Source organism: Grus americana, chromosome 5 (assembly GCF_028858705.1).
Source record: "Grus americana isolate bGruAme1 chromosome 5, bGruAme1.mat, whole genome shotgun sequence".
In the NCBI taxonomy this organism is placed as follows: Eukaryota; Metazoa; Chordata; class Aves; order Gruiformes; family Gruidae; genus Grus; species Grus americana.
In genome coordinates this window covers 59952454-59979779 of record NC_072856.1, presented here as the reverse complement: position 1 = coordinate 59979779, position 27326 = coordinate 59952454, and the positions used below count along the sequence as shown (strand labels likewise).

The window sequence follows — 27326 nt, the reverse complement described above, 5'->3', positions numbered from 1 at the left end:
CTCCGGCCCGCCGTGCGGCTCCACCTTCCCCGGGGCCGCCCCTCTCCCCGCCGCCGGTCCGGCGGGTCACTCCGGCCGGGGGCCGGGCCCGTCTCTGCTGCCGGCGCTGCAGGTCTCCGGCGGCGCCAGGGGGCTCGCTCGTCCGCCGTTGCCGGCCCGATGCCCGGGCCTCGCTGGTCAAGTGGTCCTAAACATTTCACAATTATGATAGAGAACTGTTGAACTGTTAAGAACCACTGCACCAAGGAGGCTGAGGAGCCGCGGTCCGCGGGGGGGAGCGGGGCGGGGGACGGGCTTCCCGCTCGCTCCTGCCCGGGCTTGGCTCTTCCTTTCGCCACGGCGGACCTGGGGACGAGACAAAACACACGGGACTGGCGGGCGGGCGGCTCCAGCGTCGCGGGGAGAGCGCCCTGCCCGGCCCGGTGCCCCCCGCCCGCTCTCCCCGCCCGCTCCTCACTCAGCGCCGCCACTTACTCATGGCCACCGTCCCGCGAACATCCCCCTGGCCTTGCGCTGGGGCTTTGAAAGCTTGGAGGCAACAAGCTTTTTTTTCAAAGGATTAAAAAAAAAAAAGTTTAAAAAGAACAACAGCAACAAAAAAAAAGCGCCATTCTCCTCAGGGAACCCTGCTCAGAGGCAGCGCGGGACTAGTACCCACCAGCCGATCCCCCGCCGCGGCCACCCCTCTGCCGCGGCTCGCCGTGCGGGGCCCTTTTATACCCGCGCGGGTACCTCGCGGTGGATGAGCCGTCCCCTGCCGCGGCAGCCAGGAATGCAGCCCTCGCCCCTGACACGACCAGTTTTTCCAGGCTGCCTTCGCACTGACGGGGCGGTTTTGTTTCCAGCCATCATCAGGGGCGGCCAAACGTCAGCAGGTAGAAAAGGACAAACCTGTTCCAAGGCGGCGCGTTTCCTCCCGCCCGCCCTCCGCCCTGTCACCGGGGGGAAACTGCTCGACAGGTTTCACCGAAGCTGGAGGTGGCTCCGGGAGGTGAGTAAGAGACTCCACCCTGCGCCCTCCTGACAGGAGCTGCCGCTGACGGGCCGCCTGCCCTCGGCACCCTCCCGGCTCCCCTCGCCTGGCTGCCAGCCGTAAAAAACAAAACAAAACAAAACAAAGCCCTAAACCGGCCCGTCACGTTCTCTGGGGGATTTCAGCGCCGCAGTGTGAATACCCGCCTTGGCCCAGGCTCCATGCTTGTCGTGGCATCGCGCCTGCTGAGGAAGGCCACTCCTCACCCAGCCTGCTGCCGGGCAGGCCTGAGGTGGAGAAGCCCCATCTCCTGCCTGCCATGCTGGGTATTCGAAGCCAGGTCTCTCCTCCTTCCCCACCAGCCAATATTCTCTGAGAGGCGGAGGGTTGCCTGCAGAAAAAAATCTGCAAAAGCCCCCTGGCATCCCTGTGTGGGCTGGCAGCGTTGCCATGTGCTGCCCTGCCCTCCAGAAGGGTGGCACAGCGTACGCCTGCCCAGCTTGGAAGTGTTAACTGCCAGCTTTACTCTCCTCAGTGTGGGGGTTTTTTTTTTAGCTCAATGGTGTGAGAAACCACCCGCTGTGTGCAGGGGGCTGGGTTTGCACCATCTTCCTTTCCTCTCCCCACAGCTCTGCTGCCATTTCACAGAATCACATAATTGCAGAATGGCAGGGGTTGGAAGGGACCTCTGGAGATCATCTAGTCCAACCCTGCTAAAGCAGGATCATCTAGAGCAGGTTGCACAGGATCGCGCCCAGGCAGGTTTCAAATATCTCCAGAGAAGGAGACTCCACAGTCTCTCTGGGCGGTCTGTTCCAGTGCTCTGTCACCCTCAGAGTAAAGAAGTTTTTCCTCGTAAGAAGTTTCCCCAGGTGAGGCATCTGAGGAGTCACCACTGGGGAGAACCGCACCTTTCTGGAGCTTGCTTTCTGCTGCTAAGCGTTTCCCCGCCTTGTGAAGATCACACCACTTGGTTTCAGAATGGCAGGACTAAGAAACCAAGACTGAGACATGTGAAGAAGGGCCTGATTTTAGCCGTTGGTCAGCCAATGGGGAGGACACCCTGAACTTCCAAAAATCAGGCTGCTTGCTCCTCATCAGGCGCATAGCCGCGACTCAGAGAGCCACCGTCTCTGAGTTTGGTCTTCCTCAATCAATTCCTCTCAATTTTACTCTTTTCATCAACAGAATAGGAATGACATGTAATTCACTAAGGCTTTGCATCCATGTTGTTGGGGCAAGCTGAAAGGCCTTCACACCCTGTCACCTCAGGATGGGGTTTGTGGTAGCCTAACAGCAGGCTTCCCTGTGGTGGCAGTGGGGATGCCGGCCATTGGTGGTGCCAGGCTGCCTGTGTTGTCTGACCACACGCTGCTCTCGCCAGCCAGCCCAGGAGACATCATTTCAAAAAGATGTGGATGGTAAACCCTGCTCTGCCAGTGACTCAGCCTCAGCCAAGTCACTTCACCACACCTTCAGAGGGAGAGATAATGCTTACCTACCTCATCTTATGAGGCTTCACTAATATTTATACAGCGCTTTGAATGTTTAAAGAACTAAGTGCTGTGTATGAATTTTGGTGCTCCAAATCCTATGATCTTTGGCCCTTTAAAAATATATAGGAGCCGGTCCTGGAGGAAATGCCCATACAGGCATCACAGAGCAGCAGGGGAGGGAGAAGCCCTCATGGCTGTGCAGCAGTTGTTCCAGCACGACTCATGTGAATGCCATGCTCACACCAGAAGCAGGAGCAGACAGGTTGCTCCAGGAGCCTATGCAAACCTCATGCTGAGGAAGCTCCCTGGATCTAGGCCGGAGGCATTTCAGTCCACGTTGGTAAAAACATCTCCTGCTCTTCTACTCTGCCCTGTCAGACTCAAACCCAGAAGTTAATTTTGTGTCTTCTTCCAGATAGCCCTACCTGTAAGGGTTTTCTGGACCTTTTCATTCTCTCAAGAGGATATTCACTTTCCCTGGTGCACTATTTGTGCGTTGATTGAAAGGGGACCTCTGTCCTTGGCATCAGTGGAAGTCTATGGAAGCAAGGCAGCTCTTTACGCACTGTGAGAAGAGTCATTTGCTTTATGGCACAGTGTCCAAGGTCTCCCACTCCTGCTGGTGATGTACACAGCATGCACAACATGATCGCACCAGCTGTATGCTATATATAATCCCTTGCTAACTATACTGCCAACTCTTGCCTGCCCCTGACAAACACAAACCTACACCCATGGCTCCACAGTACCACTCAGCTAAATAATAACCCGACTGTTCATACTAACTGGGTGCAAAAGCCCTTTCCAGCCAAACCAGTCAGAGCCCACTACTGCACTGGTGAGGTCCCATCGCAGTTCAGGTCCGCGCTCAGACACACACAGCTGGTGGCCCCTAAAGAAGGACTCTGAGCCCTAAGTGGGGAATTGCCTGAGGCAGCCATAGGGAATAAGATACAAGAACCTGTATGGGGCTTAGTCAGGATGAATCATCTTCTGCTTTGGATTTATTTTTTTTTTTAATAAATGTTGGTGGTTTTATTGATTGAATGTTTAAGTTTTTGGTTTTTTCCAGGGAAGAATATAATAAAAGAGAGTACAAGTCTCATGCTTCTTCATGGGGTATGTAAGGGTATGGCTAGGGTCAACTTTATTGGCTTAAAGGGATCCACCTAGTCAATGTATATATTCCCTTAGATCGCTAATATGAAAAATGTACTTTTTAAGTAACTTACATGTCAGAGAACAGTGGGAAAATGTATACTTAATTTATTATGTAATTATTATGTAAGTTTGGTTCGTCACCCATATACCCCCAATTATAAAAGAAAGCTAATGTCTTGCTACCTCCCTTCGCTAGGTACAGTCTCACAGAACAGGCTGCAGGTTTTAAAGGGTAGAAGGGTAGAGGTGCCTAACAGTAGAAATGGACAGATAGCACTACACAAGAGAGAAGCCATGTATTAATCTGTGAAGGTACGAAAGGTTATTGAAGCATCGAAATAATAGAATTGGTTCTGAAATTGTATAGAGGGAAAAATTTACTTGTATTAGAAGGAACAGTAATTAGTCCTTAATTTCTATTGATGGTTAAACTAGGTATTATTTATATCCTACTCTTTTCAGCTGCATATGTATGACTACAGTTGTTCTGTGCTTGGTTTTTAAGGGACCACAGTGCAATAAATACCCTGTTAAGCAAGCAGCAGGTATGTTCCCCATGTGCCTGCAGTTCAGGGGCACAAACCCAATAAAAAGGACTATGCTATCCACCAGTGTGGACTCATCTGACTAGATGCTGAGAGCTCTCTGATTGCACTGACACCCCTGAAACCTGGAGGAAGAGCACACTGCAACATGGAACATGGTGGTTTGAGCACCTTGTACAACAGGCAGAGTTTTCTTGGAAGGAGGAAGCAAATACTAATCAGCTGATAGTGTCAAACAAAGAGGGCAGCACAAAAGGAGACATAATGCCAGGGGTGATTGTAAGAGACAAAGAGCTGGCCTGGGAGGAAGTGAAGATGAAGGGTAAGCTTGTGGGAGGACATAAAAGGGTGTGCTGTTTGCATGGCAGAATAGGGAAGATCATGAATGCTCTAGTAACGAGAGGAAGATTATATTTCAAGGAGGTTCTACTTTGAAAAAATGATGTTGAGTAAAATGGGAGGTGCTATCATTATTATCCATCAATATCCCCACACTCCTTTAGCAAAAGGTCCCACTACTTTCCATGGTATGGAATATCATGGAAGGGCACGGGACAACTCAAAGTACTGTTCCTTGTACTACAGCATGTTTTATCTGACAATTCTAAACTGAAAATAAATCCAACAAGCAAACTAAGCCTGGACATGGAGCTTACCAGTTCTCAGCTTATAATTTTTACCTTCCTCATCATTTCCCTACTGATTTGCTGTTCTTGCTCATTATTGCTCACCTAAAATTAGGTTGGAAGTTTCTTAAACAAAGACCTGGAGTCTGACATGTCCTGTAAAGTACCTGTCATTCTTGGGCCTGGTAAACAGAAAAACTTCTGTGCAAGTGGATTTTCTCCCACCCTGGGAAATCAGCATTCCATATGTTCATGGCAAACACTGATGGAGCAACTTCTTGTTTACTTTAATTGGTTCAAACTCATTTGTCAATATAGCAGCCCACTACGTGTCACATGTGAACATAATAATAACTTGATAGTAACTTGTTTTGCAGTAATAAATACCTTGAGAGATGGCCTAATGCTTCCTCACAAATAGGAAGCTTTTTGAGATTAATGTCTAAATAACATCAAGTGATTTATACAGAAATAAGATGGGGTGGGATGTTTTTCTAACCAAGAAATTATAATTTATAAAGATTGGGGGTTTGCCATTCAGTAGCTAAATTAATAAAGATTTGCTAGAAATTAAAATATGGTTAACATCTTCATGTGAAGCTAAGAATTCACATTTTATTGGAAAATGCCACCATTGTATGCACAAAATTTTTATTAAATCCAAAGTTATCAGTTTAGCAGGAGAGGGGTTTGTATCTCATGTGCTCCATCTAAACAGACAGTTCATTGTCCCTGAGGTTACATACCAATTTAGTGTGTAATAGTGCCCTTCACCGTTTCCCTTGTTCTGATTTAACAGCTTGTTCATTCCAGGAGTTAACTGTGTCAATTGCATTATACAAACCAATGTATTTTTTTCCTTTTGGGGAGATTTTTTCAAGTCAAGCTTTGTCTGTATACAGTAGCACAATAGCTAGCAGTAAATAACAGTACAAATTTTCTGGTTTCTACTTCAAATTTTTTATTTATTTGTTAAACACGTCAGTTCTTTTAATAACACGTCTAGAATAAGGAGACCTCAGGGCTTTGCACACTTGCAGGCTGGGTAAGTGGGTACAATTACCTGTGCATCGGCAGTTGTAAAAACAATCCTTGTGCTGCAGAGATGGCGTGTGAGCTGTCAAGCAGATGTCCTGGGAGATATGTCAGCCTCTGCATCGAGGGCTCAATATAAAGAAGTTTCAACTCTGGCTGTAGGAGCCCTAAAAAACATTAGGAAAAGCATATTGCAAACAATGAGGAGGTACTTCTGCACTCCTGGTGTAGATTTTACTTTGCCGTGACTTTCCACTGGAAGCTTAGGAGCCACAGCAGTGCGGCTGAGATGACAGTTGGAGATGTGTGTATGAGAAATGGAATCCACTGAGTCCTGTTTTGCAATCAACTCTGGATAAACAATCTCTCTAGTATTTTTACCAAATGTCAGGAAAGTTTGGTCTCATGGTTACTTTTTTATTATCTCCTCATTATCAATTCTCCTTTCACCTCTTTTTTATGTTGTGTTGGTTTGTTGTGGGTTGGTTTTTTTTTATTTGAAATACAAATACAAATTAAATAGCTGGTGAACACGATTTTGATATGACCAGTAATTCTGAATGCCTCACTTCCCAGGTGCCTGACTCTATGAGAGGAGCTCACTTTCATAAAATGCCAGCCACCTTTTATTCTACCATTAAGGTTCAGGTTAGACCCTGGAAGCTGACACTTGGAATCACTACCTTTTCCTGAATATTTCAGCCAAACAATTCATATTTAAGATTAGCTGCCATGCACTGCGTGCTTTAATAACTTTGTAATTCATTGCAATGCTTAATTGCAATAGCCATCACAAACCTTGTACCGACTTTTGTTTTTCATGTTCACCAACCAGCTGGTTTTTCAGTTATCAGAATTATGTGTCCAGTCCCATAAAGCCATCAGAAAGGAATTAATTACTAGTGATTTGACCATTTATTGAGATTTCCTTTGTATCTGCTGGTTCAAGCCACTGAAGATACAGAGTGTGACTTTGCAGTGAAGTAGCATGGTAATTTTTAGCAACATCTCATACTTCTGGTTTTATGTCCTTGAATGTAGAACTTTCCAAACAACAGTGGTGAATGGTGACATAGTTGTGGGCAGAGAGCTCAAAGTGGTCCAAGTAAAGAAACTGACTTATTTCTCATCACACTTTCAGTCAGCAGAGATAACAGGCAGTCACCTTTGTCCTGAAGCCCTGGAGCTCTACGGGATTCAGCAGAGATCTCTGCTGGATGTCTTGTCTCAAGGGTGCTGGGCATCATGTCACCCAAAAATGACCCTTCAGTGGGAATCAGAAATTCAGATGTGCCACAGAAAGAATTTGATGCATCAAAATCCCACTTTTACTGAGCCCTGGTCACAAAGATCCACAGCAAAACATATCCAGGAAGGAAGCTGCACACCCTGAACAAAGTGTAATTATTCATGCATGGGCATCACCTTCAGAGAATCTCTCCAGCGCAGCAGCTTCTTGCATATGACAGGATTAATTTACAACTCTCTGTTCTAATTGTGATAACTCCTTATCTCTCAGCCAAAGATTGCCATTAAGGTTCCTTTTTCTTTATCCTGAAATTCTTTTATTTGCTATACGTGACCATTGCTACTGAATTGCCAGGATTGTCATTCCCCTTCTATGCTGATAATTAATCATTTAATGTTAAATAATTGGAAATCAAGGTGTAGCAATAACCAGCTGATGTACACAAACACTATTGTCATTCCCTTGCCCCTTTCTTGTCACCTTTCACTGTGTGGAGTCTCATCTAATTTCACTTGTAAGCTCTTAAAACTGGGGTGTGTGACTGTTGAACACCAAGAACAAGAGCCTCATAGGGTCTACAACAGTGGCACTACATAAGAAACACATTTATTGTGCACATAAACATGTAATTAACGGGGCTTATCTGTACTTGGAAATACTGCATATGCTATGAAGTGGGCAGTTCTGGCCGGGTAACATCTCTCCTGGCCACCATTCTTCTGGTCCCAGTTTGAAGCTGAGACGACATGAAGGAATACCATGGCTTGAGAGAGTGGTTATTTATTGTTGTGATATTTATTGCTGCTGCGGGACAACAGAATGATCTCTTGGCCTTTTCCTGTCTGGTTGTGCAACATGCCACACATCAGGTCACACCTTGCAGAAGCCTGGCAGTGCCTGTGTACGGAGGAGGCTGCAGAGCGAAGCTGCAGGATGTTGTTGGCACCTTCCCATGGATTTGGCTGACGTCTCCCTCTGATGTGCAGCGTCCCGGGGTGGGAGGGAGGTGCCGGTGTGGAGCTCAAAACCCCAGTGGGAGTGCGAAAGATATGCACCAGCTGAGCGTGCCCAAACAGGCGAGCCCTGGCAGGGCTGGGTGAGGGGGAAGGGGCACTGTCTCTCCCCTCCCAGTGGAGCCTCTGAGGAGTCGTAGTCCCGATTCGTTATATCCTCCTGTTATGTCAGCGGCAATTTTGGTCAGACATCAATGGAGATTTGGACATCAAGGACCAAATCCTTTGACCGTGAGATTTGTATCAACTCTTCCAAATAGAGCCACATTAAGTAGCGCTATTTTGTGCAGTTCACGGTACACATTTCATTTGGTTGCTATTATTCGGGATACTTGTCTCAGCTACGCTTCTGAGATGCAGGCTTCTGCCTCTTCCCATTCACCTGATCACAGGTAAACAAATGTATGTCTAATGAAGTTACTAAAGTAATTTTCAGGTAGACACTTTGCACAAATAATAAATCTGGTAGTACCAGATTTTATTCTGACTCATGGACTATCTAAGATGGCAACATTTGAGTCCCACAGATTCATTTGTATGGTTCAGTACAGTATTTTACATATCTTATGAGCTTTCTACATTAATAGCTTTTCTAAACGAGTCACTAAAATGAAAGTGTTGTTACAACCATGCAATCAAGCACCACAGTGTCATAAAACGTTAAAGAATCATGGAAAGACTAGTCTTACTAGTCTAGAAGATGATTATACTGCTGATAGAGTCTGCTTGGAAGAGACACAAACGTATCAGCAACGCTTGTGAAGACATATGCTGCACACATTTGATTGGTTCTTTATAATTTCTCATTTTCACTCATCATACAGTTACTTCAGGTTTATCTCAGTGATCCAACAAATTGTGATGCTGGAAACTAAAAGCATTTTATTTCTTACACTGCTGTGGTAGGTCCTAGGCAGGGATCAGCATAGGTACCTGGAGAAGGGGATTACACCTATGGCTGAATTTGATCGCTCTATGAGTCCATTAATGTTTTGTGTGTAAGTGGAACTGGGTGCACTTTGTCTTCTATGTACAAGGGATACGTATCCCTCATTAATCATTTCACTACTTGAACCCACCTTAAAATGGAGGAATCTTCCAACTAGATTATGATTTTTTTGGAAGAATCCCAGTAGATCACACTGTTCAGAAGACTGCAAATAAAGAAACTCTAATTCAAGGAGGATAAAGAGGTTTAGTTCCAGATGAGAGATTTCATTATCACTCATTGCTGAACACCAAAATCCTTGTACGAGACAACTGAGACATGCTATAGTATAGTAATTCTAAGTTAAGATGTGCAGAACTGGAGTTATTTAGCAATTTAAGAACGAGCAGATACTGAAGTCTTGCTGAACAGCTGATTTAATTCAGCAAGTACTGACCAGACACAGTCAATCTGTCAGTGGGTCAGCCAGCCTTGACAGATGTTAGCAGTTTACCAAGACGACACGCAGTAAGAGAGCAAGCTCATGCTGATTTTTCAAGTAATTAAGAATGCCCACACATCACAAAAGTTTTACAAGAGAATCTCCAAACAGAAACTTGATGTTTTCAGACATCAGTAAAAAAGAAAGTGATTGCACTCCGAAAGTTGTAACTCAAATCAGACAGGAACTTGGACACGTTAGTTGTGCAAATCTCTGCTTTCTGCAGTGTTGGGGAAGTGCTGACATAGGCCAAGTAGTCCCTATCCCTTGGCAGTATTAGCTGGATCATTAGGAAAAAGAAACAAAGTGGAAGCTGGGTGTTGTCTTTCAAGTGAAGAAAGCTGTAGAATTGATGTAATGTTTGACTTTTACAGGAGGCATTCATAGCATCTCCTCTGTGGAGAGGCAGCAGAGGTTCCAGCACCAGTGCTCATTCCCAGAACATCACTGCAACTTAAAAGACCCAACACTGGAAACAATTCCAACATTTGTGCAGCAGCTATGAGTTTCACATTTGACTCTGCCTTTTTGGTGTTGTGTAGTCACTGTGGAAATCATGTGCACTCTTGTGCTATTCAACAGGATGGTCACAGACCCGCAGCAGCCTCTCTGACACTCACACACTGGCAGGCTGTCTCAGGAGCTTGTGCACTTTCCTGGTGTGGCATTTCACCTGTTGGGGCTTTTGTAGGGCAAGGGAAGCACTTGTGTTATTAGGCTGAGGCTGGAAAAGAATGAGAGCTGCTGCTGTTTTCTAACAGAAACTGAAATGTCATCTTTCTGCTCCAATAAGCATTAAAAACTGATACTAAAAAACATCACAAGCTTTTCTGCGCCAAAAAAAAAATGCAAAACTAACTTTATCCAGCTTCTACCATGCTATTCCAATGCATACAGTGTATCAAATATCAAGCATAGATCTGCAAATGATCCTCGCAGTATGTGTTCGATCTAACAAACTATAATTGGATGGAGCTATGAAAGGGTACATGGGCATCATGGGTGCCTGGAGTTAAAGCTGTTACAGAGGTTATGAAGCAGACCTGCAGCTAGTCCTGGCAATAGAATGAATGTGTTTGCATTAGCAGCCCTGTACGGCTGCTTAATCTGCAAACCTTTACCAAGCAGAAGATAGCTGGATAAAAAGAAGAGTGTATTTGATCTTTTCAGGGATGATCTGAAGGAGAAAAATTAGGATGTTTAAAAAAATTAAACAACCCTTGGAATGCCTAGCGTACTTTAACTAATGAAAGACACTCAGCTGCTTAGAGTAACTAAAACAAAAAGGTAGAAACAAATAGGTAGAATTTTCATTCCTTACTAATAACAAGATTTTGCCTTTGACCAATAACGATCTAAAGCTTAAAGGTTACTACACACAAATATATAAATTCATCATAAGACTGGTCGTTATCACAGAGAGTATAATTATGGTTATTAAATCCACTGCACAGAGCAAAGGGTGTAATAGGCGAACAAGACAAACACAGGATCTCAAAAGTGTTATTGAAGTTCGTCCCCGACACTGAATCGAGAGCTGAAGTTTCTGGCCTTGACTGGGTGATTTTTGCAGGTGTTCTAATCACAGCACCCTAGACACAGTTTCTCTTAATGCCTGTAGACTGTTACAGTTCTTGAATGAAATTTTGACATATATAACAGAGATCCAGTTCTTTCTCAGATAAATGTTAAATTTGTATTCATGCATTTGCCATTAAAACATTTGTTAGATATTGGTCTGAGACAAATGGCAAATTTTCTAGAAAGCTGCAGATATGCAAATATGCAAGATAACATGTTAATAGGATATATGTTTCTGTAAAGGTTTGTCAGAAGGAAGGTAATACTGCTTTATTTTCACTGTAAACATGACCCAAACCATTTCATTTTAGCTTTACGAGCTTCTAACTAAAATTTTCTTACTGGATCACATTTCTAAATGTTGTCCTTCATGTCTTTACCTGGCTTATATGCAGGAAGAAAATGGTTGTCCGTTTCCTTCCCTCTCCTTCAGTTTTACTGTTAAGACCTATTACTTCAGTAATTCACACCAGAATACCATTCTTTGTTCAAAAGAAAAAAAAAAAGTATGTTTTGTACTGTAGATGGGTGTTTTATTTTAGAAATATAAGAACATTATTGTTTAGAAAGTTTTCTGTAGATCAAATCAACCCTTACTGAAAGGTATAAGGAAAATATTGACGCTTCTGTATATGTTGCAGTCAGTCATTCTCGTACAGAAATAAAGAATGGATGCTGCTGTGGACAAATTATTGCATCTGAGAATCATTTAAAAAAAACCAAATTCCAGTCCCAAAAAGTCACTTGCAGAGAAGTTTATCAGGGATTCCCTACTTTAGTGCATCAAATTTTAGCCTACTGATTAGGCAAGAGCTAAGATAGCAGGTTTAAATACTGTAGGAAGAAGAGCCTGTGCATGGTTTTTCTCCTGATCATAAAAATTCTCACAAACATTACTTTTTTACATACATTGCCTTTATGTATTTACAGATAAGACACCAAAAAGGCGATGAATTTGAAGCCTGGTTTTTTATGTTACATCTCATTTACTTAATTCTGTATGAATTTTATTCAATCTAAAAGCATGTTTATGGCTATATACAATCACTTATTTAATAATGAGACAGCATAGTTGTAATTTTTGTGACCATAGTGAAGAGGTGCACTACTCTTTACATTAAAACCATCATGCATTTCTGTGTTTTTGTTTTGTTTTTAACTGGAGCATATACAGCATTTCCTCACACTATATGCACAGTTACCTTGTTTTAGGGGGATCTGATATGCAACTTACCTTGGGAATCTTTTAATACTAGCAGGCTCAGCAAGTAGTCGATGCAGCTTTTCTTCATGATAACAGTAGCTGTGGGAAGGCTGAAGAGTATAAAGAGGAAAATGAAAAAACTATCTGCACTTCAAAGATTCCCTTCAGATGAAGCAGATAGAAAATCCACATAGATTATTGCAGAAGCTGTAGGTGAAATTAAAAGTTGCCATCTCCAATATATGCATTTGCCTGAAGTATTCTTTACGTTTACATATTCTAGGGCAGACGCAGCTGAAAAGATATATATTGCTTTTTTTCTTTAGTCTGAAAGTGTTGGGACTTTAAACTTGGGGTCTGTAAATACTGAGATCACATTTACAGTCCAAAGTATTCTGTGTCTAGCATGTAACAATCTTGATTATATTCCGGTCAGGATGTGGGAAAGATGCTGTTAGAAACAAAACAATCAATTCACTTAAACAGTCCCACAAACACGCTTTATGGCATCTGCCTCCTACTCATTTTAAGTGAGGTTTTATAGTGACACATTGGTGAAGATTAGTACACAACTGCAGGCAGATGCCCATGACTGATTCAATTGTTTGCACTGACACTCACAATTGCTGTAATTGCAACTGAAGTGATACAAGCCATGGCAAAACAACAAAGTGAAACCAACATTGTTCCTCAGAGATTTTATTAGCTGAAGCCCAGAAATGCACAATCCGCTGTTTTTTCTTGATATGAATTCACCACAGCATTTCCATTTGCATGCCTGCAGATACCGTCCTCATTGATTTAACATAAGATTCAAAAGGCCTTTTTAAAACCAAAACTTGTGCAGTAAAGGCAATACATTCCAGCCTCACTTGTTTATAAAAATGTCTTTTCAGAAAACCTGATTAAAAGACAGAGCAGCAAATCATTTGTAGAAAATCAGTAAGAACTTAATGTGATCCTAAGTAAAGAACATTTCTAAGCTCTAGCTTTCCTGTGTGCTGCAAGCACAATCACCATTGTTCCTTTCCTCTTTTCCTCCCGTAACAGCTTAACACCGTTAATGTTCAAAGCTGGAAGAGGAGTGACCATCTTCTACAGCCTGTGGAGAAAGAGAAAACAGATGCTTAGAACTAGGCAGTATCCAAAACCTCCCTGAGAAGAGATTACCTTGTAGCCTGTCAAGCAAGTTCTCATGCAGTACCGAAGACTTCCTTCAGACTGCCTACACTGCTGGTGGCTCAGTCCAAAGGAATTAAGAGATGATCCATGTAGGAGTTGAGGATTTAACACATCCACTCCCTACTTTCAAAAGAAAAGTGACTTCTGCAGACATATTTAACTGAAAAGGGGAATCCCTTTACAACATAACCCACATTCTGAAGGTATTTTTAGCATCTTCATCCTGGACACTGTAGAACTTCCATTTAAATGCTTGAGACTGTGATTTTATCTAATCCTTCTATAGCAGCTAAAACCAAAGAAAACCCCAAAACTTTACAGGAAAGCAAAAAATGCCTAATTCTGTCCTATGTTCATTTAGACCAGTACGCAGTGATGAAAAAATGCTATTGTTTCAGTTGCACTTCCCCACTTATATAAACATTAATTCACTCTCATTGATCAAATGGGACACACAAGAGGCAAGGTAGCCATGGATGCAGTAAAACCTTCACCTAAATTTTGTGTTGATTTTATTAAATAAAGATCATCTTCTCCCAATATTTAAACTGGGACGAGATTTGCCAATATATTGGAGAAGAAATATCTAAATCAACAATGTATTGCATCAGAAAGGAGTTCTGAGAAATGAAAGGCAAGTGTTTTAAATGTCTCCAGTTACAGCACAGCACTGGAGACGGTCAAACGCCCAGACAAGTTTCCTATAGAGAGACTTGTCAGATCTGATGCTTTGAACGTGGGGCTCACACCCGCCTCGCATGCACACAGCAAGGGAAACACACGTTGTACGTCAGCAGCACAGAAGAGATTCATGCTGGGAGTCCGTGTCAGAGGCAACCAGGCAGCTACATCTGAGGTCTGAGTAAGAGAGAGGCCACGGCACTGCTCTGTCCTGCACCCAGAGGGGGAGCAACCCCTCGTCAGAGCTCTCTGCTGGAAGGGAGCCTTCCACAGTCTGTGTGCGTGGTACGATGAACTCCTGTCTAACAATCTGCCCCACGTTTCCCATGTGGGAACGTTGACAACGTTACCCTAGAAGATGGGTGGGGTACGGTGCTCCATTAAAAGCTAGAGGGAGAGTACCGGTGGAAATGCCATAGGTACCACAGCAGCACCTCCTGAGCTGTGCGGCCGAACGGCTGCGATTGCCTCGCAGCTCTACTGCAGAGGGGCACGCTCCTGCGCGGCGGGCACAGCACCCTGAAAACCAGGCCTGGCAAAGTGCCCGTAAAAGGCATTTCCTCTCTATGCAGGTGTGGTGGGTTGACCCTGGCTAGGGCCAGGTGCCCACCAGAGCCGCTCTCTCACTCCCCTTATTCACTAAACAGGGGAGAAAAGGCATAATGAAATGCTTGTAGGTCGAGATAAGGACAGGGAGAGATCACTCTCTAATTGTTGTCACGAGCAAAACAGACCAAACTTAGAGAGGGAATTCATCTAATTTATTACTAGGCAAAACAGAGTAGAGGAATGAGAAAATAAAATCAACTCTTAAAACACTTGCCCCCACCCCTCCCATCTTCCCGGGCTCAACTTCACTCCCGGCTTCAACCTTCCCCCCCCTCAGCGGCACAGGGGGACGGGGAATGGGGGTTACGGTCAGTTCATCACACGGTGTTTCTGCCGCTTCTTCATCCTCAGGGGGAGGACTCCTCTCATCGTTCCCCTGCTCCAGCATGGAGTCTCTCCCACAGGGTGCAGACCTTCAGGAGCAAACTGCTCCAGCGTGGGGTCCCCCACGGGGCCACAAGTCCTGCCAGCAAACCTGCCCTGGCGTGGGCTCCCCTCTTCACGGGTCCACCGGTCCGGCCAGGAACTTGCTCCAGCGTGGGCTTCCCACGGGCCGCAGCCTCCTTCAGATGTCTCCACCTGCTCCGGCGTGGGGTCCTCCACGGGCTGCAGGTGGAATCTCTACACCCCCTCATCCTTCCTCCATGGGCTGCAGGGGGACAGCCTGCTTCACCATGGTCTTCACCACGGGCTGCAGGGGGATCTCTGCTCCGGTGCCTGGAGCACCTCCTGCCCCTCCTTCTGCACTGACCTTGGTGTCTGCAGAGTTTCTTACATCTTCTCACTCCTCTCTCCGGCTGCAAAAGCTCTCTCTCTCTAAGTGTTTTTCTACTTCTTAAATATGTTATCACAGAGGCGCTGATTGGCTTGGCCTTGGCCAGCGGCGGGCCCGTCTTGGAGCCGGCTGGCATTGGCTCTGTCAGACACAGGGGGAGCTTCTAGCAGCTTCTCACAGAAGCCACCCCTGTAGCCCCCCCGCTACCAAAACCTTGCCACGCAAACCCAACACAGCAGGCAAGACGGGAGCAATGTATTGCAACGGGCCAAGGGAACAAGACATCACTGCCCTCAATGGCTTTATTTTGGTAGCATTTAGATTGCCAACCAAGGTCAGAACCAGACTGTGGAACGCACCATAAAAAAGCACTTCCAGGCTCAGGGAGAAAAAGGAAGAAACATTAGCCCCACTCTACAAAGAAGGATTAAAGTATTCAGAGTCATACCAGAAACTAAGGCAGGGACAGCAGCTGAACCCAGATGCCCTAGGGTGAACTAGGGCTTAAATACAAAATCCCCTTTCATACATGTGTATGCTGATCCATACATTTCAGAAATCTCGCGCTTGAAAACGAGATCTTACCTTCTTCACTTCTTTTGTCTAAAGAAGTCAAGAACTTCCTTATGCCCTGTAGCCTCTGCCTGTAAGTAGAAACATGAATAAATCCTGCCATCCTGTGCACCAGGACATGCAAATACTTACTTGTGGGAAGTTAAGACTGTATTACCACAAAATAATTAAAATCCAATTTAAATTTTAATTCCTCTGACATAGATGAGAAAATTTTGGCTCCAACAATTTATTACTTCAGAACAGCACCAGGCTTGAGTTTGTAACAAACTCTAATCCGGTTTATAGTCCCCAAAGCAGCATTTACTTTTCCCAAACTAATATTATCCGACAGCATGCGTTATTACTCACACAGCTAGCACGCCATATGGAGTACAGCCACATGCACACTTACTACTTGTAGGGGATTCCTGCCATCGTAACCAGTTTGCTCCATGTCTGCACCAGCTAGGTACCAGGCATACAGCCCATCCACATCGCCTTCAGCTGCAAGGCTGGAAAAAGAATAATTAATATTGGTTCTAAATCTTTCGGTCCATTTCAGTGTGCTCCTGGGTCCTGTCAATTAGCTCAGCAGGCAAATGCTGAACCAGAACAGGCTCAACATGGCTGCCAGGGTAGACTGGTAAGTAAAGGAACACTATTACAACAGCTTTTAATAGCTGAGCAAGCAACACAGCTTGATGAATCAGTTCCTTAAATTAATAGGGCTGTGCTGTAAGTACTTACAACAGGCTAGTTTCACACAGTGGGTGTGACTATGACCAAAGGGGAAAAAAAAGTCATGCAGTTTCATATTTCACAACACAATATTTATCTCATGAAATGAGTTGGGGAGAGGGCAATGGCTAAATCAAGATGCAGCTGAGTAAGAGCACTGCAGATGTGCTAGCAATCAGCGCCCCTCACTTAAAACCACTAAGAAACCCCCTTCACAAGTTTGCATAACCATGTTTGCTGTCAGAAGTTATGACAGCATAGTTACGTGATATCATTTGGACAGTAACACAGCTACTTTTTTTTTGAGTTTTATAAGATAATTTATAAGATTTAAATGGGCAGCAAGCAAAAAAAAAAGTTTTTTAAAGATGACTTCTATCTGCCGTGTATAACAAGCAATAGAAAGGATTAAAATGAATCATATACAAATAAGTGAATGAAAGTTTTCAGAGGAACGTACACCAGCTTGTTTCTCCGCACATCTGCTGGTAGTCTCCTCCACAATACTTAAGGTTCATTTTTAACTTTTGTTTTGGTAGTAGAAGGGCTAACAGCCTGTATATACGCAAAAGCATGACCTGTGGACAGGCTGAACTGACGGCATGGCTGGGAGGACTACCTTCAGTTTTCTCAAGGTTCCAACATCTGCCAGGCTTCAGACCTGAGTCTGCTGTGCGCTCGCAGATTGTTTCAGCAGAGCCACACCGATTATCATCAAGTGAGGTTGAATCTCATTAACAACGAGAGAACCCTCCTCAGACTTATTAAGTTCAGAATTTGCTGCCTTAAACAGTGCTTGCTGTGGGGAAACAGCGTACTGCTGGCAGCAAGGACGGAGGACGGTGACAGGCTCCTGGGTGTGACAACCAAGCCAGGCAGACTTGGTGGAGCGCAGAGAAGGCTGGAAGATGCAACAGGCAGTCAGGTAAGCTTATGGAAGACACCCTGAAAGCAAGACTGCAACATTCACTCATCTGCTAGGCTGAAATAACTTCTGTTGTTGATTGAATCTCTTTTAAGTTCCTGAAAAAATGTTTTCAGGGAAATGGAAGCCTCTAATTGCAGAAGTCTGAGGAGAAAGTCAAAAAGAGGCTTTTGCTTGCAGCAGTCCTAGAGGTTGGGCAGGAAAAGGGAAAGCAAATGGCCTCCGTCTATATTCCTCCATGCAACCCTACCAACCCTGCGGCAGGGCAGAAGACCTACAGCTGGGGCCTTTGGGGACAGGGAAGTGGCAGTGGGGTGCTATGAGGTTTAACAGAGCTTCAGTCTGACATCACAAGGAAAAGGATCAATAAATCATTAATGAAAACTGCCATCACAAAAAAAGGCCCCTCAGAAGCAATAAGGAAACAGAGGAAGGCAAAGGAGATCTAACAGGAAGCTCGGTGGGAAGTCCTTAAGGAAACTGCAAGAAAAAGTAAGCATTAATAAAGAAAAAGTGTAAGCATTATAAAAACAGAGAAGAAATTGCTTAGCAGCCACTTCAGGAACACAAGAATTATCATTATTTACAAAGACAAGTCTCTTGCCGTTGACACGGAAAGGTCCCAGAATTAAGAAAGGAACAACGAACCAAACAAAAAGCCTATCTAGCAAGCGAGAGTTACAAGCATCTCCAACACCTGACAGGAAAGCACTGTATTTGCCAAACAGGATCTCATCGTTCAGCCACATGCAAAGCGGAAACCCAACCTACATACCCAAGGCAATTCAGCTAGCATCACTGTAAGCAACAAACAAGGACTACTGCACTTACTCGAAAATTAACTACCTGTTCAGAAAGAGCAATTTAACCCACATTGCCAGAGGTCAAAACTGTGAAGTGGTCTCCTTCCGTGACATTAGAGCAATCCAAACACATAGAAGTATCTTCAATTTTGCAGCAGCCATTTACTGATCAAGTGAGAAATGTATTCTATGGGGACTGTGACCCAGAGAACAAAAAGTGATGTAGCTTGCGAGAAAATTTAGATACCACTCTAAATAGAAGACACGTACTGTCCACTAAATTGATTATAACCAACAACACCACAAAACATTTTCTCCAATTCCAGATCTCCGTAGTCAAGCCAAGCACATCTGTATTTCCTTTACACACTGTAAGTGTACTTCATATAGTCAAATATATACATAGGACTTCTCAAAATACACTATAGGGACCTTTGCTCTGTATTTTTCTCAAAGACAGTTATGGCAGCAATTCCAACGACAAATACATCCTCTAAGCAGCAAGTCCATCATTTTCATATCATGAAATAGAATAGAAATAGCTATAATATACACTTATCAGGATGTTTAAAACCTGCTTTGTTGCCAAAGAACTACTTACTATGTTTTACTAAACTCTGATTGATACCTTTTACAGCAGATAATCCCAGATATGCTATCAGTGACTCTTGCATTTAGAAAAAAATATTATGTACCCATTTCACAGGTTCAACATGGCTAACATAGCCATGATGATGACAGAGCTAAGATTACAAGGATAGTGATAATGCAATAATGCGTTCTGATTTTGTGCTTCCTGTCACACTAGCATCAAGCAAACTCTATTACAGGAGCTGCTGTTTACTGCTGTTACTGTAAAGGTACATCAAAACAGGAGCAAAGCTGCTCAGGTTTCTGAGTGTTTAGAAGGACAAGGGTAATGCAGTTCTGGATCTGGGAAGGAATGAGTATAATGAGTATAGTTAAATGACATCTTGAGGTTTCCTCCTGCCTCTTCAGGTACTAGGATTTCATCTTTCCTGGGGACACAAAGCTCTGTTTTTTCAGCGATTATCCTTTTCCAGTGTCTATATAAAGCAATCAGGAAATAATTTCTTATTTTTAGGTGTATCATCGCCCTGACAGGAGAGGATTTTTTTTTTTTTTTAAAAATGAAAATCCTCAAAAAGCAAGTTACAAGTCCAGCACAAGGGATGGGCTGTTCTATCCTGAACACATTTGGGAGTGCTGCTCTTAGCCAGTGTCTCCACTTCGCTTTCGGTTGAGACAAACACATTTCTTTCACAGATAGTAGGCATTAGAAACTTGGTCCCAATTCCTGCAGAGGCATCTGTATCCCTCCTCTCCCAGCCTTACTGCCCAAATTTATGTTAAATTGAAGAGGCATCTTATTCTGAAAGCTGATGATTTTGAAAGGCTGCATCCTTATATATTATATCATATCATTTTATAAGATCTAAAAATATGAAAGAGAAAGCTGGTTTGGCTTTATGCCCCTATTTAATTTTGTGAAGTACAGACTTGAACAGAGTATCTCAATTACATACAGGCTTTTTTCCTTTAAAAAACAAACACAAAGTAACTGTTTACCAACTCCAGAACTTGACAACCCTTCACAATAAGTCTGAGTGTCCCAATTTATCTAGTCATGGTTCAGTTTTGCAGACAGATAACAATACTACTGCAATATGAGAAGAGATTCTGACATTTTTAACAGATTACTAACATTGAGACCTCTTTCTCATTTCAGAACAAAGCCATGAACTAGATACCAAACATCAACAAAGTGATTCTAAAAATCAGACTAACACCTTTCACTTAAAAAAAAGAAACCAGCAAGTGAAACCATGAAAGATTTAGTAACTAGATCATATTGGCTGCACCTATGCGCACCTCCACTTCCTACACGAGTTCCCACTGATACTGTCTGACTCTCAGTCCTGGCTGGTACTCCTTTCCCTCTCAAACTTCACCAATGCCAAAGGAGCATGATCTCAAAAATCTTCCAACTGAACTATTCTATTCTATTCTAGAATCATGAGTCTAAACAGAAGGAAGCTGAGATGACAGTGTTAGAACACAAAAATCACTGTTGATAGTCTTTTATGAAAGCCAGTTTGTTTGAGGATAGCTAAGTAGCAAGGGGGGAAAAATTATTATAGCTTCTAATTCAGAACTGCATGGGAGAAGAAAGCTAAGTTAGGTAAGTGCAGGAACCCAGAGCTTATCAGAAAGCAAGCGGCTTTGTCCTTCTAAACCCCAAGAACTTGATGTACTGCCTTGCTGACAAATTCAGACTGGTACAAATTGCAGCTTAAGGCACATTACAAGATAGAAGAGATGTAGGAAAATAGTTCCAATTAGACAGAGGGAAGATGTTACAAACAGCTTGTTCTATAAGCTTGACCAAGTGAACAAGTTGACTGCCATGACAGTGCCAGTGCCTGCAAAGAGAAGGCTTAAAATGAGTAGGTAAGAGGTAGGACAAAGAAGTGAGCCTGAGTATGCTGGAAAAATGAGTGTATCAGGTCATCTGAGGATACTCCAGAAAAAGTATCTGAGACATTCTGGCAGGAGGACAAATACCAGTACCTCAGATTTAATAACTTTTAGGCATCTGAGTCTGTGGAAGAAGTCCACTTTGGTGCAAAAGACTATGCCAGACTCTCTAAAACAGCAAGAGGAAAGCAAGCCCTTCAGCTCTGCAGGAGCTCTGTATGGAAGAGCCACCATTCACAGACACTCCAGCATGCGGAAGCCTGACCGCTGCCTCAGGTTGGCTGTGCTCCTGGGACATGCCGTGCAGTGACGTCTGCCAGTGGGCATGCCTCTGGCCACGGCCGCTACTCCAGCTGCTGGCCAGGAGAGCCACAGCCCTGGCTCCTGACCTGCACCGAGGTGGTAGAGCCTCTTCCCCTCACCCCGAGCATGCCCTTCCGCGACGAGTCTGTGTTCAGCCTCTGCACACACGTGCACTCCTGCCCTCCGTTTGGAAGATTTACATTGGGTTTATGATAAAGTTATTACCATCAGTGCAAGTTCAAAATATCTTAAATGTTTATTATCAAATAACCAGCTTTGAACAACAGGAGGTTGTGCAATACAGATGCAGGGTGTACGATCCTCCTTAAAATGCTTTAACAAACTGCATCAGAAACACCTTTTGTTTAGAGGGCCCTTGTTCTCTTCCTTTTTTCCTTTTTTTTTTTTTTTTTTTTTGGACATACTGCTCCCAGGTCAGCTAGCCAAACTGGTTCTGCACGTGCCACCAGCGCTAAGTAAGGGGACAATTTGTTTACAGAGGAACACCATTCTCCTCACCTTCTTGGCAGATGGAAACTATGCAAACCAAGGGGTTAGTTCTGCCCTATCACTTGCAGTGCCCTGGGAAGCTCATATTTTAACTTCATGGTATAAGTCATATTGCCCAGTCTTCTCTGAGAGTGTTATGACAACGGAAACACTCCAGCTAGTATTTCTTGATTCCAGAATTACTGAAAGGACAGAGTCCAGTCTCTACACAGAACACACATAAACTTTACCTTGACCTTATAGTTTTTTAGACAATATACAGCACTGGCTGGTTCCTACAACTCTCATGGTTTCCTGCCAAGTCATGATACAAAGGCTGGTACTCAGGGGTTTTTGCTTGTTTTTGAGAAGAAGAAATGAAGTAAAAACTATAAGTAATTTTAGGAAATACATGAAACTGTCTTACAATTTTCAGAGTAATTTGTAATTCAGGACCAGTACTGGAAAAAATAAAATCAAGCATCTATTTCTTTTCATAATATATATTCCAATCATTAAAACACCTTATATATTAAAAGCAATTGTATGGAAAAACAGTTTTAACAGAGGATTATATCCTCTTAAAATTAAATATAGATATGGTGAGCAGTTGTTAAAAAGTTTTGGGGTTAAACCTGTTTGTTTGATTTTGTTATTTTTAAGAATGATGTTAAAAGCTAGTTAGAGTAGAAGCTATTCTCATATAAGTGAAAAGTGGATTTTAAGAAAATAAAAATAATACAGTCTGTGCAACTTTATTCTCAAATAGAGATGCTATTAAATCACACCTTGCACAGCTTCCTCCTCACCCTTTCTCAGTGAAAGTGCTTGAAAAAAATGGGGCATATTTGCTTCCAGTTCACTTATCCCCACAATAATCCCTACTTTGGAGCTCTCTTGAATTACTGGTGCTCTGAGACAGAGTTGATTCTTAATTTCATCATTTCACTTGTTTCCTCATTATTAGTCTAGCACAGAAAAAGTTGTGTGATGTGCCAGGGACACAACTGTTTCTTGGAAGTTGTCTACACTGTTCTCCATTCTGAGGGTCTCTTCTGAAAACCCATTCCCCTCCATCCCAATTTCAGGGCCACCTCACCTTTTATCACATTTACCTGCAGAGTATTGTTCCAATGTTCTCCAAGTCATGGCTTGAGAGGTGCGCTCCCGTTTCTCGTAACAAATTAATCACTTCTATGTGCCTTTATGAAAGGAATAGAAAAAACAGAACAAGTATCTTGACCGACAGGGTTTTTTTCCTAAATCCAACATTACTCACATACACAGTCAGTAAAAGTTCTTATATGAAATTCACCACCATCACAGAACCAGTGAATCTTCTTCAAGGTGACAGATGTAGTAAACAGATCTGCCCTCCCTATCAAAAAATCATTCACATACTAAGCTCATGGAAGTGTTAAGTCCAGCTCTGAAAATGAGATGCATCCCTTTCTCTTCAAAGAATTTTTATTTTCTTTACCTTAGTGCTAGCTTAATTTAACACTTCAAATATTAGTGATTGAAATACACGCAAACAGTGAGGACAGTTATTACTTAGCATCATTCCTTTATTTTACAGAATACAATGCCCATATATACTGGTCTTAAATAAAACATATGTCTTGCAGATAAGCAATGAATCTTTAGGTTAACGTAGAGGCTAATCAGGATTTTAGGGCTTCAAAATTGTGGTAAGTATTTTTACGAACCTCCCACAAAAGCACACATTTTCCTACCCCCCTCCTCCTAGTACCTTTATTATTTATTTCCGCCTAGAGTCTTTAGGAGGTCTTACTTGTCCTTTCCTTTGAGACAAAGGGACAAATAGATATTTAAGCACTACCAGCCAACTCCTATACCTTAGGTCAGATGCTTGAGAAAGTCTATGGAAAAGGCCAGTCTCTAAAGGCACTGTTGTGGGTAGAAAATAACATGACAGATGAAAAACGTGCAAAATACGTTTTTCACAAGTGACCTAGTGAAAAGTTTAGAACTAGGTTCCAAAAGGAAGTGACAATGTGATCCTCTGCTAAACAAATGATCTGGTTCACAAATCCAAACACATGCTCCAGAAAGAGCATGATGACACCAGTAGATCAGGAATAGTTTCATAGTTCCTCTTTTAAGTAAGTTGCTATACCATAACACTTCAAAATTATGAGTTAGGCATATAGTTGTAACAGGAAATACATGGGCTTTCCCAACCCATTACCTACAAACTCATCTGTATTAATTAAAAATAAAAAATAAGCTCACATACATGTTCTGCCTAATCCCTTGCATTTTCTTGGAGGTAGCCATGGACCTTTCCACTGGAATAAACTGCTTATTTAATCCCTCTGCTTCTTTTTAGGAAAATCCATCTTGAATGAGAAGTTACTTTACAGTTATCCATATTAAGCCTATGTACACTTATATGATTCATATCAGATCTTAATTTATAAACTAAACAAAGAACTGTACAGATGCTATAGGAATCATTTTGCTTTTCCAAACATAGGTTATTTAACCTACCAGACAGATTTATTTGAATTGTACTTTGTCTTAATTGACAGCCAAAAAAAAATATTTTTCTTTGTTTCATGTCAAAGCATTGTTGGAACAGCACATGCCACAAGTTTGTTCAGTTATCTAAAATATTTTCTCAGGTGGGTCCCTTACGACATGGCTAGTCATCCACAAGCATCTCCTTGAGCCAGCAAATAATGGCACAGCTTCCTATTTTTCAATCTGTGGTGAAGAATGAATTCTACATGTATGAAATTCTTAGTTCGGTCTTAAGCAGAACAGTAATTAACTGAAAAGAAATTTGACCTAAAACAGATTAAAGTAGAACATGTTTGTTCACTCAAGCTCACATTGGGTACAGAACTGAACATGGGGAGTGTCTGCTTACTCTCCGACAACCGCCCTGGAGTATTCCTCATTTCCCACCTTAAACTCGAAATCACAGCATGAAACTAGCAGTTTTTAAAATAGAAGCTATGCTATGGCACAGCACTAAAAGGCAGAAAAGCATGTAATGGTGTGTGGCATCTTCCCTCAATGTGCTCCCCCTTATGAAGTCCGTATCTCTGGATTCCAGCAAAGAGCCAGGCTTTTCTTTTCCCCTGCTGTAACTATTTACTCCTCGCTGGTAGCAAGATTCCCTCCAGAAAGCACTTCATGTCCCACCTATGCCACACAGCCATTACTATGCTAAGTGGGACTCTATAAATCTTTGATACAATTAGACAGATTTGGGGGCATTTACCCCACGTTTAATACAGAAAATTTAAATGAGGAAAAAAAGTGGTTTGAAATAAAATAAATCTTTAAGCATTGAAACTAACAATGTTTACAATAAATGCTTACAATAAATAGAAGTACAATGTCCCAGTGACTGGGAATCATGCAAAATCATGTTTCTTGGAATGGTGGGAAGAAGAGGACATGTATGCTACTGCTTGTTAAGTGAAGGGTAAGGGAGAGGAAGAATAAGGGCAAATAATAATGTGCAACTTAAAAGTGTTAGATTTAGTACTATGACTATGAAGACCAGATCCATCCAAGAAAGCAAACAGACCACCTCACATTCCCATCACTCAACATGAAAACTATGTGGGAGGAAAGTCACACTACAGCTTGTTCCTACTTGCACCCAAACGGTATCTACATTCTCCAGAAACTGAAGCCCTGTCCTGAGTACCACTTCTGCTATCTTGTACCTACTACAAGAAAGTTATTCATATTTCAAGAGGCTGGCTGTGAATTTTCTGGTACTGTTATGTCTTAGGCACATGAGAGGTATTTGTCTTTAGAAGTTTCTTTAAGTGCTGCTCTCCTGCGGCTTTACAAAAGTCTCACAAGGGTCACAGATTAGCTGATCTGAAGTTGAGCGGATGTCATGAGCTATGAACTTCTTGGGAATGGTTCAAATGTGATTTCTCTTCTAAGGTGACAGCACAAAACCAAGAGCAGAGCAACTGCTGGACCATGAAAGTTCAAGGTGTAGAGGGAAGGCCAACACCACCACGTTAGCCTGGGGTGCACAGCTGCTTGTCCAGGTTAGCCCCACCTGGTAAGCAAAACCACGCTATTGTCACCTGTCATCTGGTCCTGACTCCCCCTTTTCTTAGTGCACCCTGTTACCAAACTGTAACTCTTGGTCATAGACACAGGCTATAGAAACAATGCTATTTTGCATATCTTACTTAAGTTAGCCTTTTGATACTACCACTGTCATTCATCCGCTCTCCAAAGAAAAAACCAAATAGACAAAAAGTGTTTCTAGTGTCTTGTCCCTGCTAGATTCCATTATTGATAACACTGGAGATAAAAACCCCAATGTATACTCATATTTTAATGGATCAATAACAAAATAAATGATTCGGTGTGGTCTTCAGCATTCTCTGCTATGAGTGAAGTTTGAGTTCCAGATAAAGACATCCGAAGTTTTACCAGTTCGCAAGGGCTCTGGACTCACAGCAATCAAGGTGCCGTACAGTACATATCATCTTAGGCCTTGACTTGGCAGACACTTATTAAAAGTGAATCAACTTCAAAAGGGATGAATCACACATGTGAAATTAACACGCATGTAAGAGTTTGCAGGATTGGGGCCTTAGGGTGCACACCTTCCACCAACTCTCTTTAAAGAAATGCAGGTGTAATGTATATCCAAACTTGACTGGCTTCATTCTTTTTAATGCTTGCTCCCCTAGCAACTGGAATGGTTATGGCAGGATCAGCTTAGTTTCACTTGTTCGGTTTTCTGCATGCTATCGGTGGGAATTTTATGGTCAAATACTGTAAGGACAGGCTTCGGTGCGCTTCTGGAGTCAGTGGTGGTTAGATTTTCACTCTGCTTTAGATTTCCTGAAGTAATGTAAATGTAACCTTGCAAAATATCAAGTATTTAAATTCATATTTACGTGGGAGGTAATTTTACTGCCTCTAATCTGATGTTCTCACAGCGCTATATGAGCAACTCCCTATTTTCAACCTTTTACCACTGCTCTACAAGTAAATGGAAATGCTTTTACTACACAAAATATACACAATTTTTATTCAAGACATTTTCCTGCTTAGAGAGTTTTTGTTATTAAAAAAATATTATTCTATTGTTTTGAAAATGAATTATCCCTTGAGGGTACTCTAAGAAATTAAAGGAATGCTACTAATTTTGATATGTCAAGCAACTGGCCTAAATTAACAGTGGTCTGTTTAGCTTCATGCATAAAGTGAATGAGACTGCACGCAAATTGCAGAGTTACAAATGAAAAAGCGGAAATGCAGTAGTTTATTTCTTATTTAGAAAGGGACTCCACATTTTACCATCTAAAGAAACAAAGAAAGAATCACTTAAAGTCAAAAAATTTAAGAGACTGTCATTGATACAGATCAAGTTGCTGGTCTACCAGCTGACAGTGTTATGTTAAGAAGCTTTTAAGAACAGACATAACTCCTGATCAT

General features: G+C 42.6%; 1 protein-coding gene across 3 annotated transcripts in view; it reads right to left on the bottom strand.

Moving 5' to 3' along the window:
* Positions 1-12996: 12996 nt before the first annotated feature.
* ASPG (asparaginase) overlaps positions 12997-27326 on the bottom strand; it is a 48781-nt gene continuing 34451 nt past the window's right edge. For all 3 annotated transcript variants that reach the window (XM_054827434.1, XM_054827432.1, XM_054827433.1), the window contains exons 13-16: positions 22988-23074; positions 16528-16627; positions 16146-16204; positions 12997-13415 (exon numbers count right to left, since the gene is read on the bottom strand). In XM_054827434.1, coding sequence (XP_054683409.1) covers positions 16151-16204; positions 16528-16627; positions 22988-23074 — 241 coding nt within the window. In that variant the 3' untranslated portion in view covers positions 12997-13415; positions 16146-16150. The remainder of the gene's footprint in view (positions 13416-16145; positions 16205-16527; positions 16628-22987; positions 23075-27326) is intronic.